Source organism: Pelobates fuscus, chromosome 12 (genome assembly GCF_036172605.1).
Source record: "Pelobates fuscus isolate aPelFus1 chromosome 12, aPelFus1.pri, whole genome shotgun sequence".
NCBI classification, from domain to species: Eukaryota; Metazoa; Chordata; class Amphibia; order Anura; family Pelobatidae; genus Pelobates; species Pelobates fuscus.
Window position 1 is genome coordinate 98,660,498 of NC_086328.1, and position 19,682 is coordinate 98,680,179.

Below are 19,682 nucleotides of genomic sequence, written 5' to 3' on the forward strand. Positions count from 1 at the left end.
GACAGATTAAAGATAACGTGTATATATATATTTCTTGATTAAAATAAATATAGTTTATATCCTCCCTCCCTTCTTACCTGTGGCCTGGGAGGTGGGACAGTGCTTCCAAACCCTGGTGGTCTTAGTGTTAAGAGTGAACTCACACGAGAATGGAGCGTTGCCATAGTAAATGTGGTAATGTTCCGAGCTCGCGAGAGGAGAACCCACCAGAGCTGCATTAAAGAGCACTCCCTTCCCCTCCGGCTGCCCAGTAAGGTGCCTGTGGGTCGGCGAGGGAGATCGATGATCTCCCCGCCAGTCAGTGAAGGCAAACAGCAGGGCCAGCACGTTGATAGCACCAGCCCTGCATGGGCCAGCATGGGAGACCCTTGTCCTCACTATTTCCTTGGAGGGACTGGAAGGGGTGGGCAACTGGTCTGCTGGTGTTGACTCTTCCCCTGATCTGCCTCCTTGGCTGACATCATCAGAATAGTGATCTTAGCCAATCACAATGTTGTCCCATAGAAAGCCTTGGATTGGTTGAGATTGTCAAGGAGGCAGATCAGGGTCACAACCACCACCATTACCACCCCCATCAACATCACCAATACCACACCATCAACATTTCAATTAGCATTAATAATCTAAGTGCTAGTATATAGGCTAGTGATGTGACAACTTCCACTAGTGTTGTGACAGCTTCCACTGCCCCTGGTACAAGTCCACCTGCATCTTCAGCAGCCACAAGGCAAATGGTTCAGGTTAATATATTGCAGCAAAAAAAAATGTCACAATCACGTTAAGTGCCACTAAGAAAGCCAACTTGCAACATGCAAATCCCATGGAAAGGAAATGAATAGAGGAGTCCACTAGTTCTGTATCTGATTCTTCACAACCAAATACCAACAGCAATACCTCCGGCCATTACTACTAAGGCCACCATTAGGCAGAGCAATGGAAAAAGGGAGAATAGTCATAGTAGTTGGCAGAGACAAGTTGTACAAGAACAGTTGGACCCACTTCATCTAGTGAATAAATTGAGTGCGGCAAGTATTTATTTTAACGCTCTGTAGAAAAAAAAAAAAAGGATACTAACTTGGTGGTTGTTGTAACGTTTTAAAATTGTATTCATTATAGTTATTTGGTTTAGGGCTGCCTGTCTTGTGATGTAACTACACGTATAACATCCACAAGTTAGGAAAAGCTAAAAGGACACTGTTTTTCCCCCACACTGAAGGATGGTTACTGACGATTAGAGATGTCCCGAACAGTTCGCCGGGAACTGTTCACCGGCGAACATAGCTTGTTCGCGGTCGCCGCGGCGGGCGAACATATGCGATGTTCGGTCCGCCCCCTATTCGTCATGGAGGTGGGAGGATCTGGGAGGGAGGGTCTGCTACTGATTGGCTGGAATGTGTCTGCTGACTGTGAGGTGCAGGGTCAAAGTTTACTCAATGATGACGAATAGGGGGCGGACCGAACATCGCATATGTTCACCTGCCGCGGTGACCGCGAACAAGCTATGTTCGCTGGGGAATAGTTCCCGGCGAACTGTTCGGGACATCGCTACTGACGATACATACTGGATGTGTGGGATAGCTTTCATTCTTCTATTGGTGAAAGGCGTGAGTGGGTTGACAGTTGCCCAGTGCCCACTGACTCATTCCTTTATTTTTTATTAAAAACAATGTTTAAAATTGAATGACTCTTGTTGACACTCATTTTTTTTATCATGCCTTTCATTGTAGTGGTTTTACATTGCCTGGTTGAGTCTTATAGTGTGACTATGCGTGCCACCTCACTCAGACTCGGATAATCTGATAGGGCAATGTTTTTTCCACGCTGAAAAGTTTGTCACTTCTTTTTTACAGGACAAAGTGAGTGGACATGGGCAACTGTCAAGCAACTGAGAACAAAGCTTTCTCACACTTCCAGGCTGTAGCATGAGTGACTGTTCTTCAGTTTGAAAGAAAACAGTACCATAACCTCAGCTTCACTTGATTGTGTCTGTGGAGGTAGCAGGCATTACAAAACTCAACCAGGCGGTTTAAAACCACTACAATTAAAAGCAGTTTAAAAAAAGTGGAGCAGTCACAGTAGTCATTTATTTTGAAAAACAGAGGATTTTTTTAATTAAAGAAAATGTGCGTTGGCAACTGATGGCCCAATTTTTCAAAATTAATGACTCCCTGCTAGTGAACAGTTTTTTTTGTTTTGTTTTGTTTTTTAAAGTGAAGAATGGTCACTGATGCTACAGACTGGATGTGTCCAAAACCTTTGGTTTTCTCAGGGTAGAAGGGGCGAGTGGGTTGTCAATTGCCCATTTACCTTTTTTTTTTAAGTTTAAGTTTATAGAAAGACTTCCCTTTTTTAAACCTAAAATTACTCCTGTTGCAACTGCTCCCCATTATTCATTAATATAAGTTCCAAAAGAAAAAAACTATTATCATTCTAAAACAAAGTTCTCTCAATTTGTATAGAGATATAATGATGTAATTATGGCATGTTGACAACTCAGAACTGTAAATGTAGCCATTTTTGCATTGCAACACATTAATAGTCACTTTTTTTCCTCACGCTTTTGGCATGTCTGAATTTGTTCCCGAACCATCACAGGGACAAGTGTCTGATGTCTTGAACAAAATTTAAATATGAGGAAAAATTATATTGCCTTACCGTACTGTTGCACCTTGCTATTCTGCCTAGTCTGTACTCACTGTATCACTCCCAGTAAAACATAGAACAAAAGAGACTTTCTAATGTACTCATAAGCTAAGAGCTGTGAGGGATTGGCACAGATTTCTAATTGTTTGCCAAGGAGGCATGTGAGGGTACTCAAATAGAGTCTCTCTCTCTCTCTCTCTCTCAATAGGGAATGGGTACAGAAAAGAAAAGGGGGAAGGGAAAGGGGGGTGGGTACATTGCATCTTGCATCTTTGGGATATTGCAATACACTTACAGCTGAGCAGCAGTGCTCTGTGTATGCTTAACAGTAAAGTAATAAAGTAATGAAGTAATGAAGTTTCGCCCTCTGTTTGGTTTCAACATGGTACTTAGACAGGTAAGTTCGAGATTAGGATGATAGAGTATACAATCATCATGTGTTACCAGATTTCCATGTGCACCAGAGTTCCCATGTTTTCAGATAGAGTGTAGAAGGAGGGATGAGGGGTGTATAGGAAGTCTCATATATCCATTGCTTATGCAGTTCCCCAAGTAGGTCCTCTTTCTTGGGGGGTACAGGAGGCTTCCATTTCCTTGCTATTAGTTGCTGTGCCATCAGGGCAATGTGTGAGATCGGTTTTCTTTTGTGCTGGGGTATCTCCACTGGGAGATCCAACAACAGGTATATTTGGTGGTTAAAGAGGAGGATGTTGGCCGTTACGTCTTGGGCTAGATTGTGTACTTCTGTCCAGTTGTGGCTCAGCTGCGCATATTGTTATTTTTTTAAACTATTTGCGTGGACATATTTAAGAATTCAATATACTAAAACTATTTTTGAAACTGTGATAAATGCAATAATGTATAAACAATTCTAACAGTATATTTTCTAATAAACAAAAATATTCAAGGGAAACAGACATAGTATTGCATTTTCTACTTAAAAACATTTTGTCCTACAATCATACAAAAATATATCTTTATTAACAGAGCAGTCAGGTGTCTGTTTGTTCAATGGCTCTACTATTGCGGTAAGTACCCTCTATAAGAAATATCTCTATAAATATCATTACAGTTTTATCAGTTCAATTACTTTTTATCTTGCAAAAATCATTCTCTGAATTTCTTATCACAATGTCTTGTGTAGAATAATCAAAGAGTTACTCAAACCAAAAAACATAGATTTATTCACTAAACACCAGATTACCAGAAAATCTGGTAAAAAATTACTGAATTCTGACCACATTGGCAATTCACAGGTTTACTAAAGCCAGTTCTGATTGAAATTTAGTTGGTTCAACTAAATTTGACGTAATGTCCTGGATACATTTGGTTTCCGGATTTAAAATGGTCCTTTCACATCTGAATCCTATGCAAAGTATAGAATTCATTTGATTCACAAATCTAAAATTTAACAAAATTTTAATTCATGTTCCAGGCTGGCTTACAACACCCTAATGACACCGCCTGAGATAAAGCTTCACATCCAGCAGCAATCTGCTTAAACTCTGTATGTGCAGCATTTAATGGCAAAATGCTGCACATACAGACTCTGGGCACCTTGGCAACTTTAAATCACTGTAGTGGTTATGGTGCTTGGAGTAACCTTCTAAAGTAAGACTCTGAGCAATGTAATCATATTATGTCTTGAAGATTATAATGCAAGTATTTCTATATGTCTCTGTCACCACACATTCTGTTGTTTAACAGTCCTAAAAATGTTCGAAAGAAAATACAACTCTTTATTACATCACTTTTTTACCCAAACACGGTTAAACGATTGCCTGTCCTTGGTGGTGAAATAATGTTCTAAGATTGTACTAGACCATTACATAAATTAACTAAAAATAATGCAAAACAATCAAACATCAGCTCTAATTTGAGTCTGTTTATAATATAAATTTGGCCTTCCAATATTGTGCAAGTAACATTGTTATAATTACCTTTGCATTCTATGTATTTGATTATTATTGGGCAAAAATTCATTCGGATTGCACACATTATTTACCTAATTATTTAGCTTAGTATAATAATAGAGAAAATTTATGCCAAACTTACCGTAATTTTCTTTTCCTGGCTATTTCTCATGGCAGCATCACTTATGGGTAGCTCCTCCCTTAGCAGTCACAGGACAGGAATTAATTAGATTAATTAATTAATTAGACTGATAGGTATAAAGAGTCCCTCCTCCCCTTACACCACAGTCCAATTATAAAGCTGAAAATAAAAAATGGGCGGGAACCCTGATGCTGCCATGAGAAATAGCCAGGAAAAGAAAATTACGGTAAGTTTGGCATAAATTTTCTCTATTCCTGGCTAATCATGGCAGCATCACTTATGGGTAATACCCAAGCTCACAAAATTAGGGTGGGAATAAAATTATGATAAAAACACACAGAACAAATTATTATGCTATGACTGAATTTAATATCCACGGGACAAAGAAACCGTAGACAAGACACTCTTCCCAAATGAGGTGGAAGGAGCATCCACATCAAGTTTGTAGTGTTTCATGAACGTCATCGGGGAAGACCAGGTGGCTGCCTTGCAAATGTCATCGTATGGAACCTCTGCCCAATTAGCCCATGAAGTTGACAATGCTCTGGTTGAATGAGCCTTTATCTTCAGCGGAGGAGAGCGATCTTTATTGAGATAAGCCTTTCTGATTACAAGAGCAATCCAACGCTTCAATGTAGATAGAGAAGCTGCCTCACCTCTCCTGGCCCCTGAAGGCAAAACGAAAAGCTGGTGAGTTTTCCTGTAAGGAGCAGAACGTTCAAGGTACATAGACAGGCAGTTCATGACATCCAAACGTCGCCACTTGATCTCCTCTGGTGAAGAAGGATTGGGGTAGAAGGATGGCAGGACCACCTCTTGAGATAGATGGAAACGAGAGACCACTTTAGGCAGAAATGCAGGATTAGGTTTCAGGCACACCCTATTGTGGTAGAACTGGAGACAAGAAGGCAGGGTGGAGAAGGCCTTGATCTCTGAAATTCTCCTAGCGGAAGTAATTGCTACTAAGAACAATGTTTTGTAAGTTAGGAGGACAGCATCCAAATTCTCAAGAGGAACGAATAGATCCTCAGTCAGGTAGTCGAGAACAAGCGGAAGGTCCCAAGGAGGGGTAGTGGATCTCGAAGGTGGTCTCAACTTGAAAGCTGCCTTGAAGAACCTGGAGATCAATGGGTCTGATGACCAAGAGGTGTTGCACAAAGCTGACAGGGCCGAAGACTGAACTTTAAGAGTGCTGATGCTAAGACCCTTATCCAGACCTTCTTGCAGGAACTCCAAGATTTCAGTGTTGCGAGGGCGTATGAAGTCAACTCGCTTGGCCGAAGCCCATTCCTGAAACACATCCCAGATTCTATGGTAGCATGAAGACGTAGAAGCCTTCCTTGAGTGTAAGAGAGTATTGACCACTGCTTCTGAAAGGCCTAATTGTTGAAGTCTTTCTTTTTCAAGACCCACACCCCCAATTTGAGGCGTTCCGGATGAGGATGGGATATTGGACCCTGCGTTAGCAGATCCTTCAATATAGGCAGGGGCCGAGGCTGTTCCTGGCTCAGCGTTGACAGTAGGGGAAACCACGGCCTTCGAGGCCAAATCGGGATTACGGCAATAACCGTTTTCCCTTCTGCCCAAACTTTTCTCAGGAACCTGGGTATCATGGGTAGGGGAGGGAACGCATACCCCAGATCGAACGACCAAGGAAGAGATAGAGCATCCTGGCCCAGTGCCTGACTCTCTGGGTGGAGGGAGTAGTAATTCTCCACCTGGCGATTCCTGAACGAGGCCATCAGGTCGATCTGGGGCATGCCCCACCGACGGGTGATCCAAGCAAAAACTGACTGGTGAAGTTTCCATTCTCCCGGGAGAATTTCTGATCTGCTGAGAAAATCCGCCGCTACGTTCTCCGAGCCTGGGAGATAGATAGCCTTCAGTCCCTGGAGATAGGTCATGGCCATCACCATTAGAGGAGCTAGCTCTTTTAAGAGCCGCTTGCTCCTTGTGCCTCCCTGGTTGTTTACATAAGAGGCCACCGCTCGGTTGTCCGTCTTGATCAACACCCAGGAATTCCTGATCTTTGGAAGGAACACCTGAATGGCCTTGGAAACAGCTCGCAGTTCTCTTAGGTTCGAGTGAAGCCGACTTTCTTCTCGAGTCCACCACCCTTGAGTCCATGAGGAATCGAGGTGGGCACCCCAACCAGAAGAACTGGCATCCGTCGTAATAACGGTCCACGGAGGTTCTTCCAAGGGAAAACCCTTTGCTAGGTTCTTCCCGTTCCTCCACCAGTCCAACTCTCTTCTTACTGGCAGGGGCAGAGAAATTTCCTGATCCCAATCCGTTTTTTCTCTGTCGAACTGGAGAAGAAAACAACTCTGTACAGGGCGAAACTTCCATTGGGCCCACTTCACCAAACCTATCGTAGACGTCAAAGAACCCAGGAGACTCATGACTTCCCTTGCCGAGGCCTTTTCTAGAACCTGGAGCTTCTTGACTTTGTCTTGTAACTTCATGACCCTCTCTGGAGACAAAAACACATGAGCAGAAATTGTATTTATCACCGCTCCGAGGAACACGATGGTCTGAGATGGAATCAGGGAGCTTTTTTCTATGTTGAGAAGCCACCCGTGATCTTGCAGGATGTTCATTGCCATTAATGTATGAAGCTCCACTATTCCTTGTGAAGGCCCTACGATGAGTATGTCGTCCAGGTAATGGAATATCTCGATACCTCTCATCCTTATGACGGCAATCAGAGAGACAAGGACCTTCGAGAAAGTCCTTGGCGCTAAGCTGAGACCAAACGGAAGCCCTCGGAATTGGAAATGTCTTCCTAAAGCCCAGAACCGAAGGAACTGCATGTGATTGCTGTTTACAGGGATTTGGTAGTAGGCGTCTTTTAAGTCTATGGAGGTCATCCAATCTCCTGCTTTTACGCACTTTAGGATAGTCTGTAAGGATTCCATTTTGAATGTCCTTACGTCTAGAAAGGCGTTCACTCCTTTTAGGTTCAGGATGAGACGCCACTTTCCCTGGGGCTTTGGGGCCAAAAACACAGTGGAATACATCCCCTGGAATCTTTCGTGAGAAGGGACTTCCTCCAACACCTTCTGTCCCAACAGAGTGGAAATGCAAGTCCTCATGGCCCTTCGTTTGACACCTTCTGACACTTTTGATTTTCTGAAATGGGCAGCACGTGGACGAGAGGAAAATTCTATCCTGTAGCCTTCTTTTATGATTGAGGTGACCCACTCGTCTGTGACATTTGCGGCCCACACCGGGTAAAAGAACTGCAGTCTTCCACCCACCGTACCCGGATGGGCCCGAGGACCTTCAGAAGGTCTTCCCGGAGGTCCTGGCACCTCTACCTCTGGAAGCCTTATTGGAAGAGGAGTGAGAGAAGGACTTCCACGAAGAGTTCCTGGAATACTCCCTTCCGGGCTTGTAGCTTCTACTGTCCCGAAAGGACCGATCCTTAAATCGCCTGGTTTTCCAGGAGGAGGAAAAACCCTTTCTGCTGACTTGTGGAAGAAACGCTTTTTTCCCATCAGCCGCTTTCTGAATGGCATCCTCCAGGATCTTACCAAACAGGAGGTCCCCTTGGAACGGTAGACCACACAAGGACGCTTTGGAGGCATAGTCCGCCCCCCAGGAATGAAGCCATAAAGCCCTTCTGGAGGCCACCGATAGGGCCATACCTTTGGCAATCATGCGAGTGATGTCCAGGGAGGCTTCAGAGCAAAATTCAGTAGCAAGGCACAAATCCTTGAGACTTCCCAGGAGATGTTCTCTACGGACACCTTGATCAATATCTTCCTCCAAATTAGCGAGCCAAACTCGTAAGGCCCTGGAGAGAGTGGTCAGCGCCACTGCCGGATGAAGGGCAGAGCCTAGCGCCAGATAGGCTTTAATTAGGTCACCATCCATACGCTTTTCCATAGGTTCTCTTAAGTATGCCATGGAGTCTATAGGAAGCGTGGTCTTTTTAGCCATATGGATCACTGCGGCATCAACCTTGGGAACCGAATTCCAAAGGCAGCAGTCCATGGTAGAATAAGGATAAGTCCTCACGAACTTGTTTTTCAAGGTGGGCTTCCTCTCCGGCTTATTCCACTCCTGAAGGATCATGTCCTTTATAGAGGAATGCACTGGGAACGTTGGTCTATTAGGTTTCAAATCCTCAAAGAACCTGTCAGCCTCTCTCAATTCAGACTTCTCTTCCGTGAGGCTAAGAGTGTCTCTGAGGAGGTGTAATGGTTACTTATTGACAATATGGATCACAACTGTAGATAACTGAAAATTGTTTATTAATGTTATAATTGAAATAAAGTAAAATTCAAGTTGAGCTGTCTCTTTAATTCCTTGTCAGAAAATTAAGCAGCAGCAGGATTTGCAGAGAAGATTAGGGTGAGGCAATATTTAGTCTGAACAGAGATGAGATTCCAATGTAGAATTGTTAATTGGCAGCAGAACAATTAGTTAGGGTGAAGCAAAAGAAGGTAAGCAGAGATGCAGGATAACAATACTCCTGTTTAGGCAGATGAGTTCTACTTAGCTTTGTAGGGGTGGTAATCCGGTTTGATGAGAGATGTTTCTCAGAGAGGATTAAGTAGGCTGCAGACAAAAGAGTATCCAAAGGCAAGTCAGTGGTCGAGGAGAGGAGAAGGCAGGTAAACGATAAACAGTCCGGGTCCGATACACAGGAGAGGTAAACACAGATACACTTAGCTTGAAGTTTTCGCGGGAGGCTTTCAAATTGATCCAGCACTGAGGTGTTGCCGCGGTCTCCCTTTGTATCCTGGGAGTGACCGCGTCAGAGGAGGGGGAGTGGCCGCGCTCCGTCTACCCGGAAGTCCCCGGAGTACGGATGCCGGAAGGTCTGACAGGAGGGTAATAAGCCGATCCACAGACTTAGAGTCCAGAGACCTGGAGGCATAGTCAGCCTCCTCCTCCCCCTCATCAGAGACCTCCCACAGGTCCGGATCCTCCTCAGAGCTGGAAGACTGAGGTTCCGCTCTGCGTCTCTTAGGAGGGCCGCCACATCCCGTGGTAGACTTAAAGCCCTCAGCAATTGCACGGGAAATCCAAAGCTTAAGGTCGTCCTGCGGTGAAGTCTTACTGGGGACATTAGCCGCTTCCGACAAGCATTCCCTGCAGAGGTTCCTTCCAGGTGGAGCAGGTGATGAACAATTGATGCATCTGTTGGTCTTTTCTCTGGATTTTCTCGCTGGAGAATCCAACTGTTTGCTGGGGCTGAAATAAAGCCATATATAACATATATTACAGGCTCAGCATGGCACTCTTTTAACAACCCCCCCCTGAACAAAATAAATGGCTCACCTATGTTTTCTAGAGAGGGATCTAGCAGAGGCAGAGGGAGAATCCATACTATAAAAGGAACAAAGGCAAATCAGAAACACATTCCTAATAAGTCCAAAAGTGCAAACTGGAAAGCAAACCCAAAGCCCCCAGCAATAACCATGGAAACAGGCAATCCTACCTCATAACGGCAGAAAACACACTCCAGGCAGCCAGGAGACAGCAAGAAGGAGAACTGGCAAAATACAGACCGAAAATCAGAAGTTCCGAACAGCTGACAGGCAAGTGTCAGTATTCCCCTGTTTAAATACCTCTGCGCCCGGTCCGCGCATGCGCAGAGCGCTGGAACGCACGCCATGCGTTCCAAGCCTCGCGGCCGGCGCGAGGCACTTCCGGGTTCGGCAATTCCGCGGCTGGAACGCACACCTCGGCAAAACAGCAATGCTGGCCGAGGAAGAGCTGAACACAGCCCCCACAAGGACAGCAACTCCCAGAAAGCCCTCAGGGGCAACCCAGGGCGTGCAGGCAAGAAAACACAACTCCCAATAGAACACAACAGCACCCTTCATTAGGCAGACAGCAGTATGGATCCCCAAAGCACTGCCAGCAAGGTAAGGGGGGATTTCAACCCCAATTACTAGGGGCACTTCCAGAACAAGGGGAAATTTTTAAGGATAACCAACCCCAGGAAGCTTAGAACAGTGTCTCCCTCAAACACTAGATATACATCCCACGCAGCAGTTCAGTACTTACTCTGAACCTGACCCAGTTAGTCCTGCTCATGCAGGCTGTTTACTGGGTCCTTCAAATGAAGAGAGGCTGAACTTCATTTGGAACGAACCCACGACAAACGCAGGAAGGTGGCCATAAAATAAAAAGTAAAAAGTCCTGTAGAACTTGCTAAGGACAGGAAAAAAGACTGTGGTGTAAGGGGAGGAGGGACTCTTTATACCTATCAGTCTAATTAATTAATTAATCTAATTAATTCCTGTCCTGTGACTGCTAAGGGAGGAGCTACCCATAAGTGATGCTGCCATGAGAAATAGCCAGGAATATATGAATATCACTGCTAGTTTGTTTTATAGAGATAGGTATATTTGTGTGTTAAAGACTAAACATAAGATGTTAAGTATAACCTAAAAATAACATTATCTAAAAAAATAAAAAAAAAAACCCATCTGTCTGTCATAATTATCAGGGTTATTCCGTAAAGTTAGAATTCAAAGTGAATTTCAAATGTAAGACCAAATTAGCTGAACTGGAAGCATAGTAGACTTAGAGAATGTTTCTAGTTTGGCTATTTCTGCCTTGTATTTGAAATTCCCTTTGAATTCTCACTTTAGTAAATAACCCTGTATATCTATACTTTCTTCATCTACTCCCTTATTGATGGCTGAAAATTATGCTCAGGGGCTGAGCTATTAATCACTGTTCCACCATCATTAAACTGCAACAGTCACCACTTATTTGAATATGTATCTAATCTGTTCATGTATTTCACTGTTGTAAGAAGTCTTGCTTATCAGAGAACTGCTACAGTGGGGGTGCCCAAAATGTAGATCTCCAGATGTTATAGAACTACACCTCCCATGATGTTTTGCATGCGTTTAGAATGACAAAGCCTCATGGAAATTGTAGTTTTAAAACATCTGGGGACCTACCTTTTGGGCACCCCTGTGCAACAGTAACAGACTGGAGAAAATAATGAAATATTCAAACAAAAACATAGCTCATTGTATTCTTAGCATGCAGGAGGGGGCGAGGGGAGCACTTGCCCTCCTCTGGATTTTTCCACTTGTGTTAGTGTGATTGAGAATAACCTGCAATACCAGTGTGTGTGTGGAGAGAGGCAGGGATAGGAAGGTACATCTTATCCCTGCTTCTCTCTCCTGACTGAATCCGTGGGGGAGCAGCACAGAGTGCAGCCAGCAACTACCAGACTGTAGAGACAGCCTACAGATCAGGTAAGTGAGGGATGGAGGGACAGCCTACAGATCAGGTAAATGAGGGATGAGGGGCAGCCTACAGGAAGGGGTAGCAAGGAGCACGAAGGTACAGAAGGAGCACAAAGGTAAAGGAGCAACAAGAATAAGAAGGAGCACAAAGGTAAAGTAGGAGAATGAGCAGAAAGGGGGCAGAAATGGGCAGCAAGGAGAAGAAAGGGTCTGCAAGAAGCAGAAACGGTCTGCAAGGAACAGCAACGGTCTGCAAGGAGCAGAAGGGAGCAAAAGTACCAGAAAGGGATCAGAAAGGTAAAGGACCAGAAGGAATCAAGGAGGAGAGAAGACAGTGTCAGAAGAAAAAGAAGAGTGTGTTCATAGGCGTGTGCATGGGGTGTGCTGTGTGTGCCTGGGCACACCATAATCAAGCCTCAAAAATCACCTCCGTGCTGCACTGCCATCTTTAACGCAATATTTTCCTCCCATCCGATCCTTCACTATGCAGGTTTAGTTGCAAGGAAGAATTCAGAGCAGAGGTTGTTGAAATTAAATTTTCCTTTATATATATATATATATATATATATATATATATATATATATATATATATATATATATATATATATATATATATATATATATAAACAGTACATGTGCTAATCCAGTAGTAATTAGTCAATTGTAATTATAATAATTTATATCTTGCATTGCATTCAGGTGGGATCAAATGTGACATATGAAAAAGATAACTGTGAAGTCTGTGAGTGCATAACAACCTCAAATAGACCTGTTATGGCATGCAAGCCAATAGTATGCCAGGAAAACTGTCAACCTGTAAGTATTTTTTTTTTTTTCATTAAAGAAAACAGGGACGTTTAGACTATTTCTAACCACAAAAGAGAATAGAACATCTAAAATCACATAGATTTCAAGATCAGAGACAACATGGGTATACTTCAGGGAGGTCATACCAAACTGATATTATTGATTTTTTGATTAGGTAATTAAAATAATACATCAGGATGGTGCAGTAGACATTGCTTACCTATATTTCAGTAAGGCACATAGAATGCTTAACAATAAACTGCAATCTTAAAGTTTGGATTCCAATATTGTTGAATGGGTAAGGCAGTGGCTGAGTGACAGGCAACAGAGGGTTGTAGTCAATGGAGTATATTCGAAGCAAAGTCTTATTACCAGTGGGGTATCTAAGGGATCTGTACTTGGATCCATTCTCTTTAATATTTTTATAAAGGATATTGCAGAAGGTCTTGATGGTAAGATCTGTTGTTTTGCTGATGATACTAAGATATGTAACAGGGTTGATATTCCAGTAGGGATAAGTCAAAGGATTTAGGTAAACTAGAAAAATGGTCAGAGTTGTGGCAACTGACATTTAATATACATAAGATAATGCAAGATAATGCAACTTGGATGTAAAAACCGAAGGGCAGAGTATAAAATATTTGATAGAGTCCTCAACTAAACATCTGAGGAAAGGGACATAGGGGTAATTATTTCAGATGACTTGAAGGTAGGCCGACACTGTAATAGAGCAGCAGGAAATGCTAGCAGAATGCTTGGTTGTATAAGTAGAGGTATTAGCAGTAGAAAGAGGGAAGTGCTCATGCCATTGTACAGAACACTGGTGAGACCTCACTTGGAGTATTGTACACAGTACTGGAGACCAGAAGGATATTGATTCTGGAAAGAGTTCAGAGAAGGGCTACTAAACTGGTGCATAAATTACAGGATGCAATTCACATGGAAAAGTTAAAGGAGTTTAACATGTATAGCTTGGAGGAAAAATGAGACAGGGGGGATGTGTTAGAAACATTTAATTACACAAAAGGAATCAACAAAGTAAAGAAGTAAACTGTATTTAAAAGAAGAAAAGCTACCACAACAAGAGGACATAGTATTAAATTAGAGGGGCAAAGTTTTACAAATAATATGAAGAAGTATTACTTTACTGAGAGGGTAGTGGATGCATGGAATAGCCTTCCAGCTGAAGTGGTAGAGGTTAACACAGTAAAGGAGTTTAAGCATGTGTGGGATAGACATAAGGCTAACCTAGCTATAAAGCCGGGACTAATGAGCATATTTAGAAAATTGGGCAGACCTAGATGGGCCGAATGGTTCATATCTGCTGTCATATTACATGTTTCTATGTTTCTATCACACTGCTTTCTGCTGTGGCACTAGAGTGGTAAATAAAATCAACAGAATGTATGGCAAGTCTGAAGCCAGACCGGTGTTGTATATCTTATGGCATGACTCATTTGACAGATGAGTTAAACAGAACACTGTATTTTCTATTTCTTGACATTGCAATGTCACACTGCATAACTCATTGTAATAGAGAATTTAAAAAACAAGCCTATTCCTAGGTTCCCGGACAATGTTATTATGCATTTGAATATTGAAACATTACAATATAAGGAAGCATTTATATTCATTCAGTTTATGTTAGCAGTTAGAATAATTATAGCACGCAACTGGAAAATGTCCACACCCTTTTCTTTAGATAAAGTGATAACACAAGTTAACTTTCAACTAAAGATGGAAGCAAAAAACTAAAAGAATACTCTCGCTACGGGATAGAATATCCAGATGCTTACAGTATGCACTGGAATAAATTAGAATGAAATACTCGTAATAATGGTTAATAGTAAAGAGATAATTACAGTACAGCATAGAAACCCATTACTCATAGTCAGAGTCCAATGAGTAATAATCTTGCCTAATGGCACACCTCCACATACCCTAGTCACAGGAATATATAAATATATATCTCTATAATGCTACAGACAGCAGACTTTAATTATATCACGTGAGGTCAATGTCTGAAAGCTAAGAGATTAAATCGTCATGTCCCTGAAAAAAACGGACATAAAAATATATCTAGGGAACTGGTCAAGAACCAAAAAGCTAGTTGTATGCCTGAAAGACTGTCGGTAGCTATAATGAAAAAAATCTCAAAAACTACCTTATAAGTCACAGATAGACTAATATAGTTGGATGAAAAACCAGGTTTATAAGAGCATAGCTACAAAATGCACCAGCATAACTAGAAATTAAACTGCTACAATTGAAACAAAAGTCCAACTTAAATATAATGTATCTTGTTGTCACAGTTTAAAGTTAAAGGACCACTATAGTGCCAGGAAAACATACTTGTTTTCCTGGCACTATAGTGCCCTGAGGGTCCCCCCACCCTCAGGGATCCCCTCCCGCCGGGCTCTGGTGTGAGGAAGGGGTTAAACTTACCTCTTTCTCCAGAGCCGGGCGGGGAGCTCTCCTCCTCCTCTCCGCCTCCGACCCTCCCTTTCGGCTGAATGCGCATGCGCGGCAAGAGCTGCGCGCGCATTCAGCCGGTCTAATAGGAAAGCATTTACAATGCTTTCCTATGGACGCTTGCGTGCTCTTACTGTGATTTTCACAGTGAGAATCACGCAAGCGCCTCTAGCGGCTGTCAGTGAGACAGCCACTAGAGGATTTGGAGGCTGGATTAACCCTAATATAAACATAGCAGTTTCTCTGAAACTGCTATGTTTATAATAAAAAGGGTTAATCCTAGAGAGACCTGGCACCCAGACCACTTCATTAAGCTGAAGTGGTCTGGGTGCCTAGAGTGGTCCTTTAATGGCTGAGCTGCTGCAGCACATCCTAACATTGTATCAGCCTTAAACGTTAAACTTCACACAGTTATGTTCAAGACCAGTGAAAGGAGGTGAAAAAAGTAAAATTACAATGTGCTAATGTGCAGAACCATACTTAGAATGTTGGTTACCTGCACATATCAACAGGAGTGTCCAATTAGGTGTTTTCTCTACAAGTGTGGGTGGGATCGTGTTTGGACCACCACTTGTGGATCTTTCACTTTAAAGATGGAAGCACAATTATATAAGTCACAAGGAATGGACCCAAATAAAAAAAGATATTAGTGAGTTTTGGAATGAAAAAATGAAAATATGATAGGTAGGCATCAAGTACCGAATGGGAGCCCACACACAGAGGGTCGTGTGGCTCCCATTAACCGATTGCAACATTGTAGCAATCGGCTGCTAATTGATTTCCCGGGTGGCCGTCGTTCGGATAGCGACCACGAGGCGGCGGCCATCTTGGATTTTCCTTTTGCCCAGCTGTGTTTGGTTAAATTAAATTAAAATAAGAAAAACTGAAACTTTGATGACAGCTGTCATTTAGGAAAAAGTACTACAAACCTCTAAAGCATATTAGCTGGTTGAAACACTTTAAGCATTAACAGAGTGTCCCTGCTTTCTCATTTTAATTAAAGGGTTGAATTCAGGAAAAATTGCCATGTTTTAGTAAGTCTATTGAGTTTCACCTTATCGTCAGTCAGGCAGGAAGGAGCATGCTTTTCCTTATGACTTTGAGCACTAGCACAAAGTGGATGAGAGGTCTTCTCCACGTGAACTTCTCTATAAAGAATTGGATTGGCAGGTATATTATCTAGAAATGATCTCCCAGAGGTGAAGAGAAGAGGTGGTGAGGGACTTTCTCACCTCTGAAAAGGTGGTTAATTCACTGCAGTGTGTTCCTTTAATAGATTTAAAAGAAAATGAATCACCTCATTTTATTTAATGGTATAAATTCCAGAGAAGTTACAATCTCCCTTTAACACATTCTTTTTAATCCTTGGTCATAAATTGTTGTATCAAAATGACAGAAATATGTATTCTACTTGTCCTGCAGGGATATACATATGTTACAAAAGATTCAAAATGCTGTGGAGAATGTGTAAAGACATCGTGTCTGCTAAATGACACAGTGGTGATCGAGGTATGTTTGATTTTATTAACATTGAGGATTGTTGTAGTTGTATGATTATGTAAACTCAAACCATTTCATTTTATGATTTTTTTATTTTTTAATAAAGGAAATGCTATGTTATATTGGATTCCTTAGGGGACATTCAAAACCACTTTAGGTTTACATAGAGCACGAATCATAAGACATTGAAGGACCACTATAGGCACCCAGACCACTTCAGCTCAATTAAGTGGTCTAGGTGCCAGGTCCCTCTTGGTTTAACTCTGCCTGCTTGGTTTAACCCTGCCACAGTGAGAAGACGCCAGCGTCCATAGGAAAGCATTGAGAAAGCTTTCCTATGGACTGACTGAATGCAAGTTTGTTTTCCTGGCACTATAGTGGTCCTTTAAGCTGCAATTTTGTTCTAAAATGTAAATGATAATCATGTAGCCATTTCTTTTGAATGAGACAAAAAGGATGGGAAACAAAGAATATGCTTATGTAGGAAAAGTTTAAAAATGAAATATACTTATGATAGAAACAAAAATCACCACTATAATATTTTACAAGTCAATTTTCAACTCAACACAATTCCAGGCTTATCCAATAACATAAACTTATACAGCAAGCCTGTCAAACTCAAAGGCTAACATGGGCCAAATAAACCAGGTTTAAGTTTATGTGGGTCACAAAAAAAAAAAATATTTCAGTTTTCAGTCCAATGTTTCAGTCCAACTATTTGACATATTAAGAAAAGTTTGGTAATGGGACTGAAATGGTCAATGTATGCTGTTGCACAGCTGTAAAAAACAAATGACATTATCTTGTTGATTTTGAAATCCTATGAGTATGTTTTTCACATCAGCTGAGATCATCAAACTTGAATGTGGGCTACCTATTAGTTTTTTACATTATTCTAGCATGTCATATTCATATCCTACCTCTTAGACATTATTGGGTAGCCTGTGCTGTTTATTTAAGAAAAAAGAGGGAGAAATGCAGCATTTTCATCATGTCATGTTACTTTTACACCTTCTTTTTCCTATTTTTTTCCTACTCACTCTTGCTCACATGATCTTATAAGCATGTTTGTATACCAATGACATATTCTCTGATGTGTTTATTAGCTTGTCGTACACCTAATTTACGGTACTCAGCTTGCCTGCTAGAACACCTTAACTATAAAATGTGTGCAATTGCTCTGTATGCCATGTTATAATCGTATACTGTGTTTTTCGTTTGTCCTGCTGTTGTGGTGCAACAAACTTGTATGTTACTATTTGCACAACAAAAATAAAGAATTTAAAAAAAAAATCTCTTGACACGTCCTCCCCTTCTAACTATCGTCCCATATCCCTGCTCCCATTTTCCTCAAAGTTTCTGGAAAGACTGGTCTTTACCCGTCTGACTTGTTTCCTCAATTTCAACTCTCTCCTTGACCCTATTTAGTCTGGCTTCCACCCCCTCCACTCTACTGAGCCTGCTCTTATTAGAGTCACTAATTACCTAATCACAGCTAAATCCAAAGGGCACTACTCCATTCTAATTATTATTTACCTCTCTGCTGCCTTTGACACTGTTGACCATGTTCTCCTTCTCTAAACTCTTCAATCACTCGGTCTCTGGACACTCTCCTCTCTTGGTTTTTGTCAGGATTACAAGTTGATCCAGCACGCAGTACTGTGTCACACCTAGGACTAAGGATAATGTATAACCAGACCTTAGAATGGCCAGACTTAACGTCTCCAAGAATAGTCAAAATACTTGCTGAGGTCAGAGACACAGAATCAGACACAAAGATGAGGGAAAGCCAAAAGTCAAGGATACCATATATCAGGGAAGTCAAAACAAAGTCAAAATCAAATACCGGAAAATCAAGATCCATAGGCATGAAACCACGGCAGGGCAATGAGCAGGAGGAGAGTTGGGTTAAATATCCCTCCTCTGGATCCAATTGGCTGTAACCGGCCTTTGACTCCAAAAGCAATTACCAGGTGTGCATGATTGCTGATTGACACAACTTCTCCTGTCAGGACGGTAATGTTGCTCGGCACAACTTTTCCTGTCAGGACAGTAAATGCCAATAACCACATTTTTATGTGTGGATGACTAAGTGACAATTTTCCTCCTATCTCTCTCAACACTCATTCAGTGTCTCCTTTTCTAATGATACCTCCTCCCTTCATCCTGTCTCTGTTGGAGTCCCCCAAGGCTCCTTAGTTGGTCTCCTTTTATTTTTTCTTTACACTGCCTCTCTTGTCAAACTTATTACCTCATTTGGATTCCAATACCAACTGTACACTGATGACACTCAGATATATCTCTCCTCCCTGGACCTCTTCCATGCCGTTCTGCAACGTGTCACTGCTTGCCATTCTTCTATCTCTGATTGGATGTCCTCCTGCTTTTTGAAACTCAATCTCTCTAAAACTGAACTCCTTGTATTTCCTCCTCCTAAGACTCCTCCTAATATAACGCCAAGTGGGGGAACACTTGGGGGAACCTATTTTCAGTGTCCACACTGTTCTATTTAGTGAAGGTTCAGCACATTCTCTCCTTTTTCTTTAGTAATGGTTAATTTATTATAATTGAGCCAATAGCTACAGCTGATATCTACTTCTTTCTGATACATCCCTACAATTGGGAATACAGGTTGCTACTGAGTTTCAAACAATATTTACTTATTATTGTCAGCACCTTTTAGATAGCTATAGAGATTGCTACTGTTACATCTTGTTAAGGGCTCTCTCATTTGTTACTTTTAGCATTTAGATTTAGCGGTCTTTTTATTCTCCACTTGGGAATTACTGGGTGGTTTTCACTGTTTTTTTTTTTTTTTTTTTTAATTCTTTATTTTGGTCACTCAGCAGATTGTATAAAGTAATCATTACAATACGAAATGTGGGCTAGTGCCCATAACGTTCTCATGCATGTACAAAAGCAGTAACACTAGGTTTAGTGCAGTGATCTGCCGAGTGTTTTTTTTTTTTTTTTAAAAG

General features: G+C 41.8%; 1 protein-coding gene across 1 annotated transcript in view; it reads left to right on the forward strand.

Annotated features, from left to right (window-relative positions):
* Positions 1-19,682, forward strand: part of LOC134578489 (intestinal mucin-like protein) — a 75,837-nt gene that overhangs the window by 15,336 nt on the left and 40,819 nt on the right. Inside the window, exons 2-4 of the mRNA XM_063437482.1 lie at positions 3,631-3,671; positions 12,625-12,741; positions 16,627-16,713. Coding sequence (XP_063293552.1) covers positions 12,700-12,741; positions 16,627-16,713 — 129 coding nt within the window. The 5' untranslated portion in view covers positions 3,631-3,671; positions 12,625-12,699. The remainder of the gene's footprint in view (positions 1-3,630; positions 3,672-12,624; positions 12,742-16,626; positions 16,714-19,682) is intronic.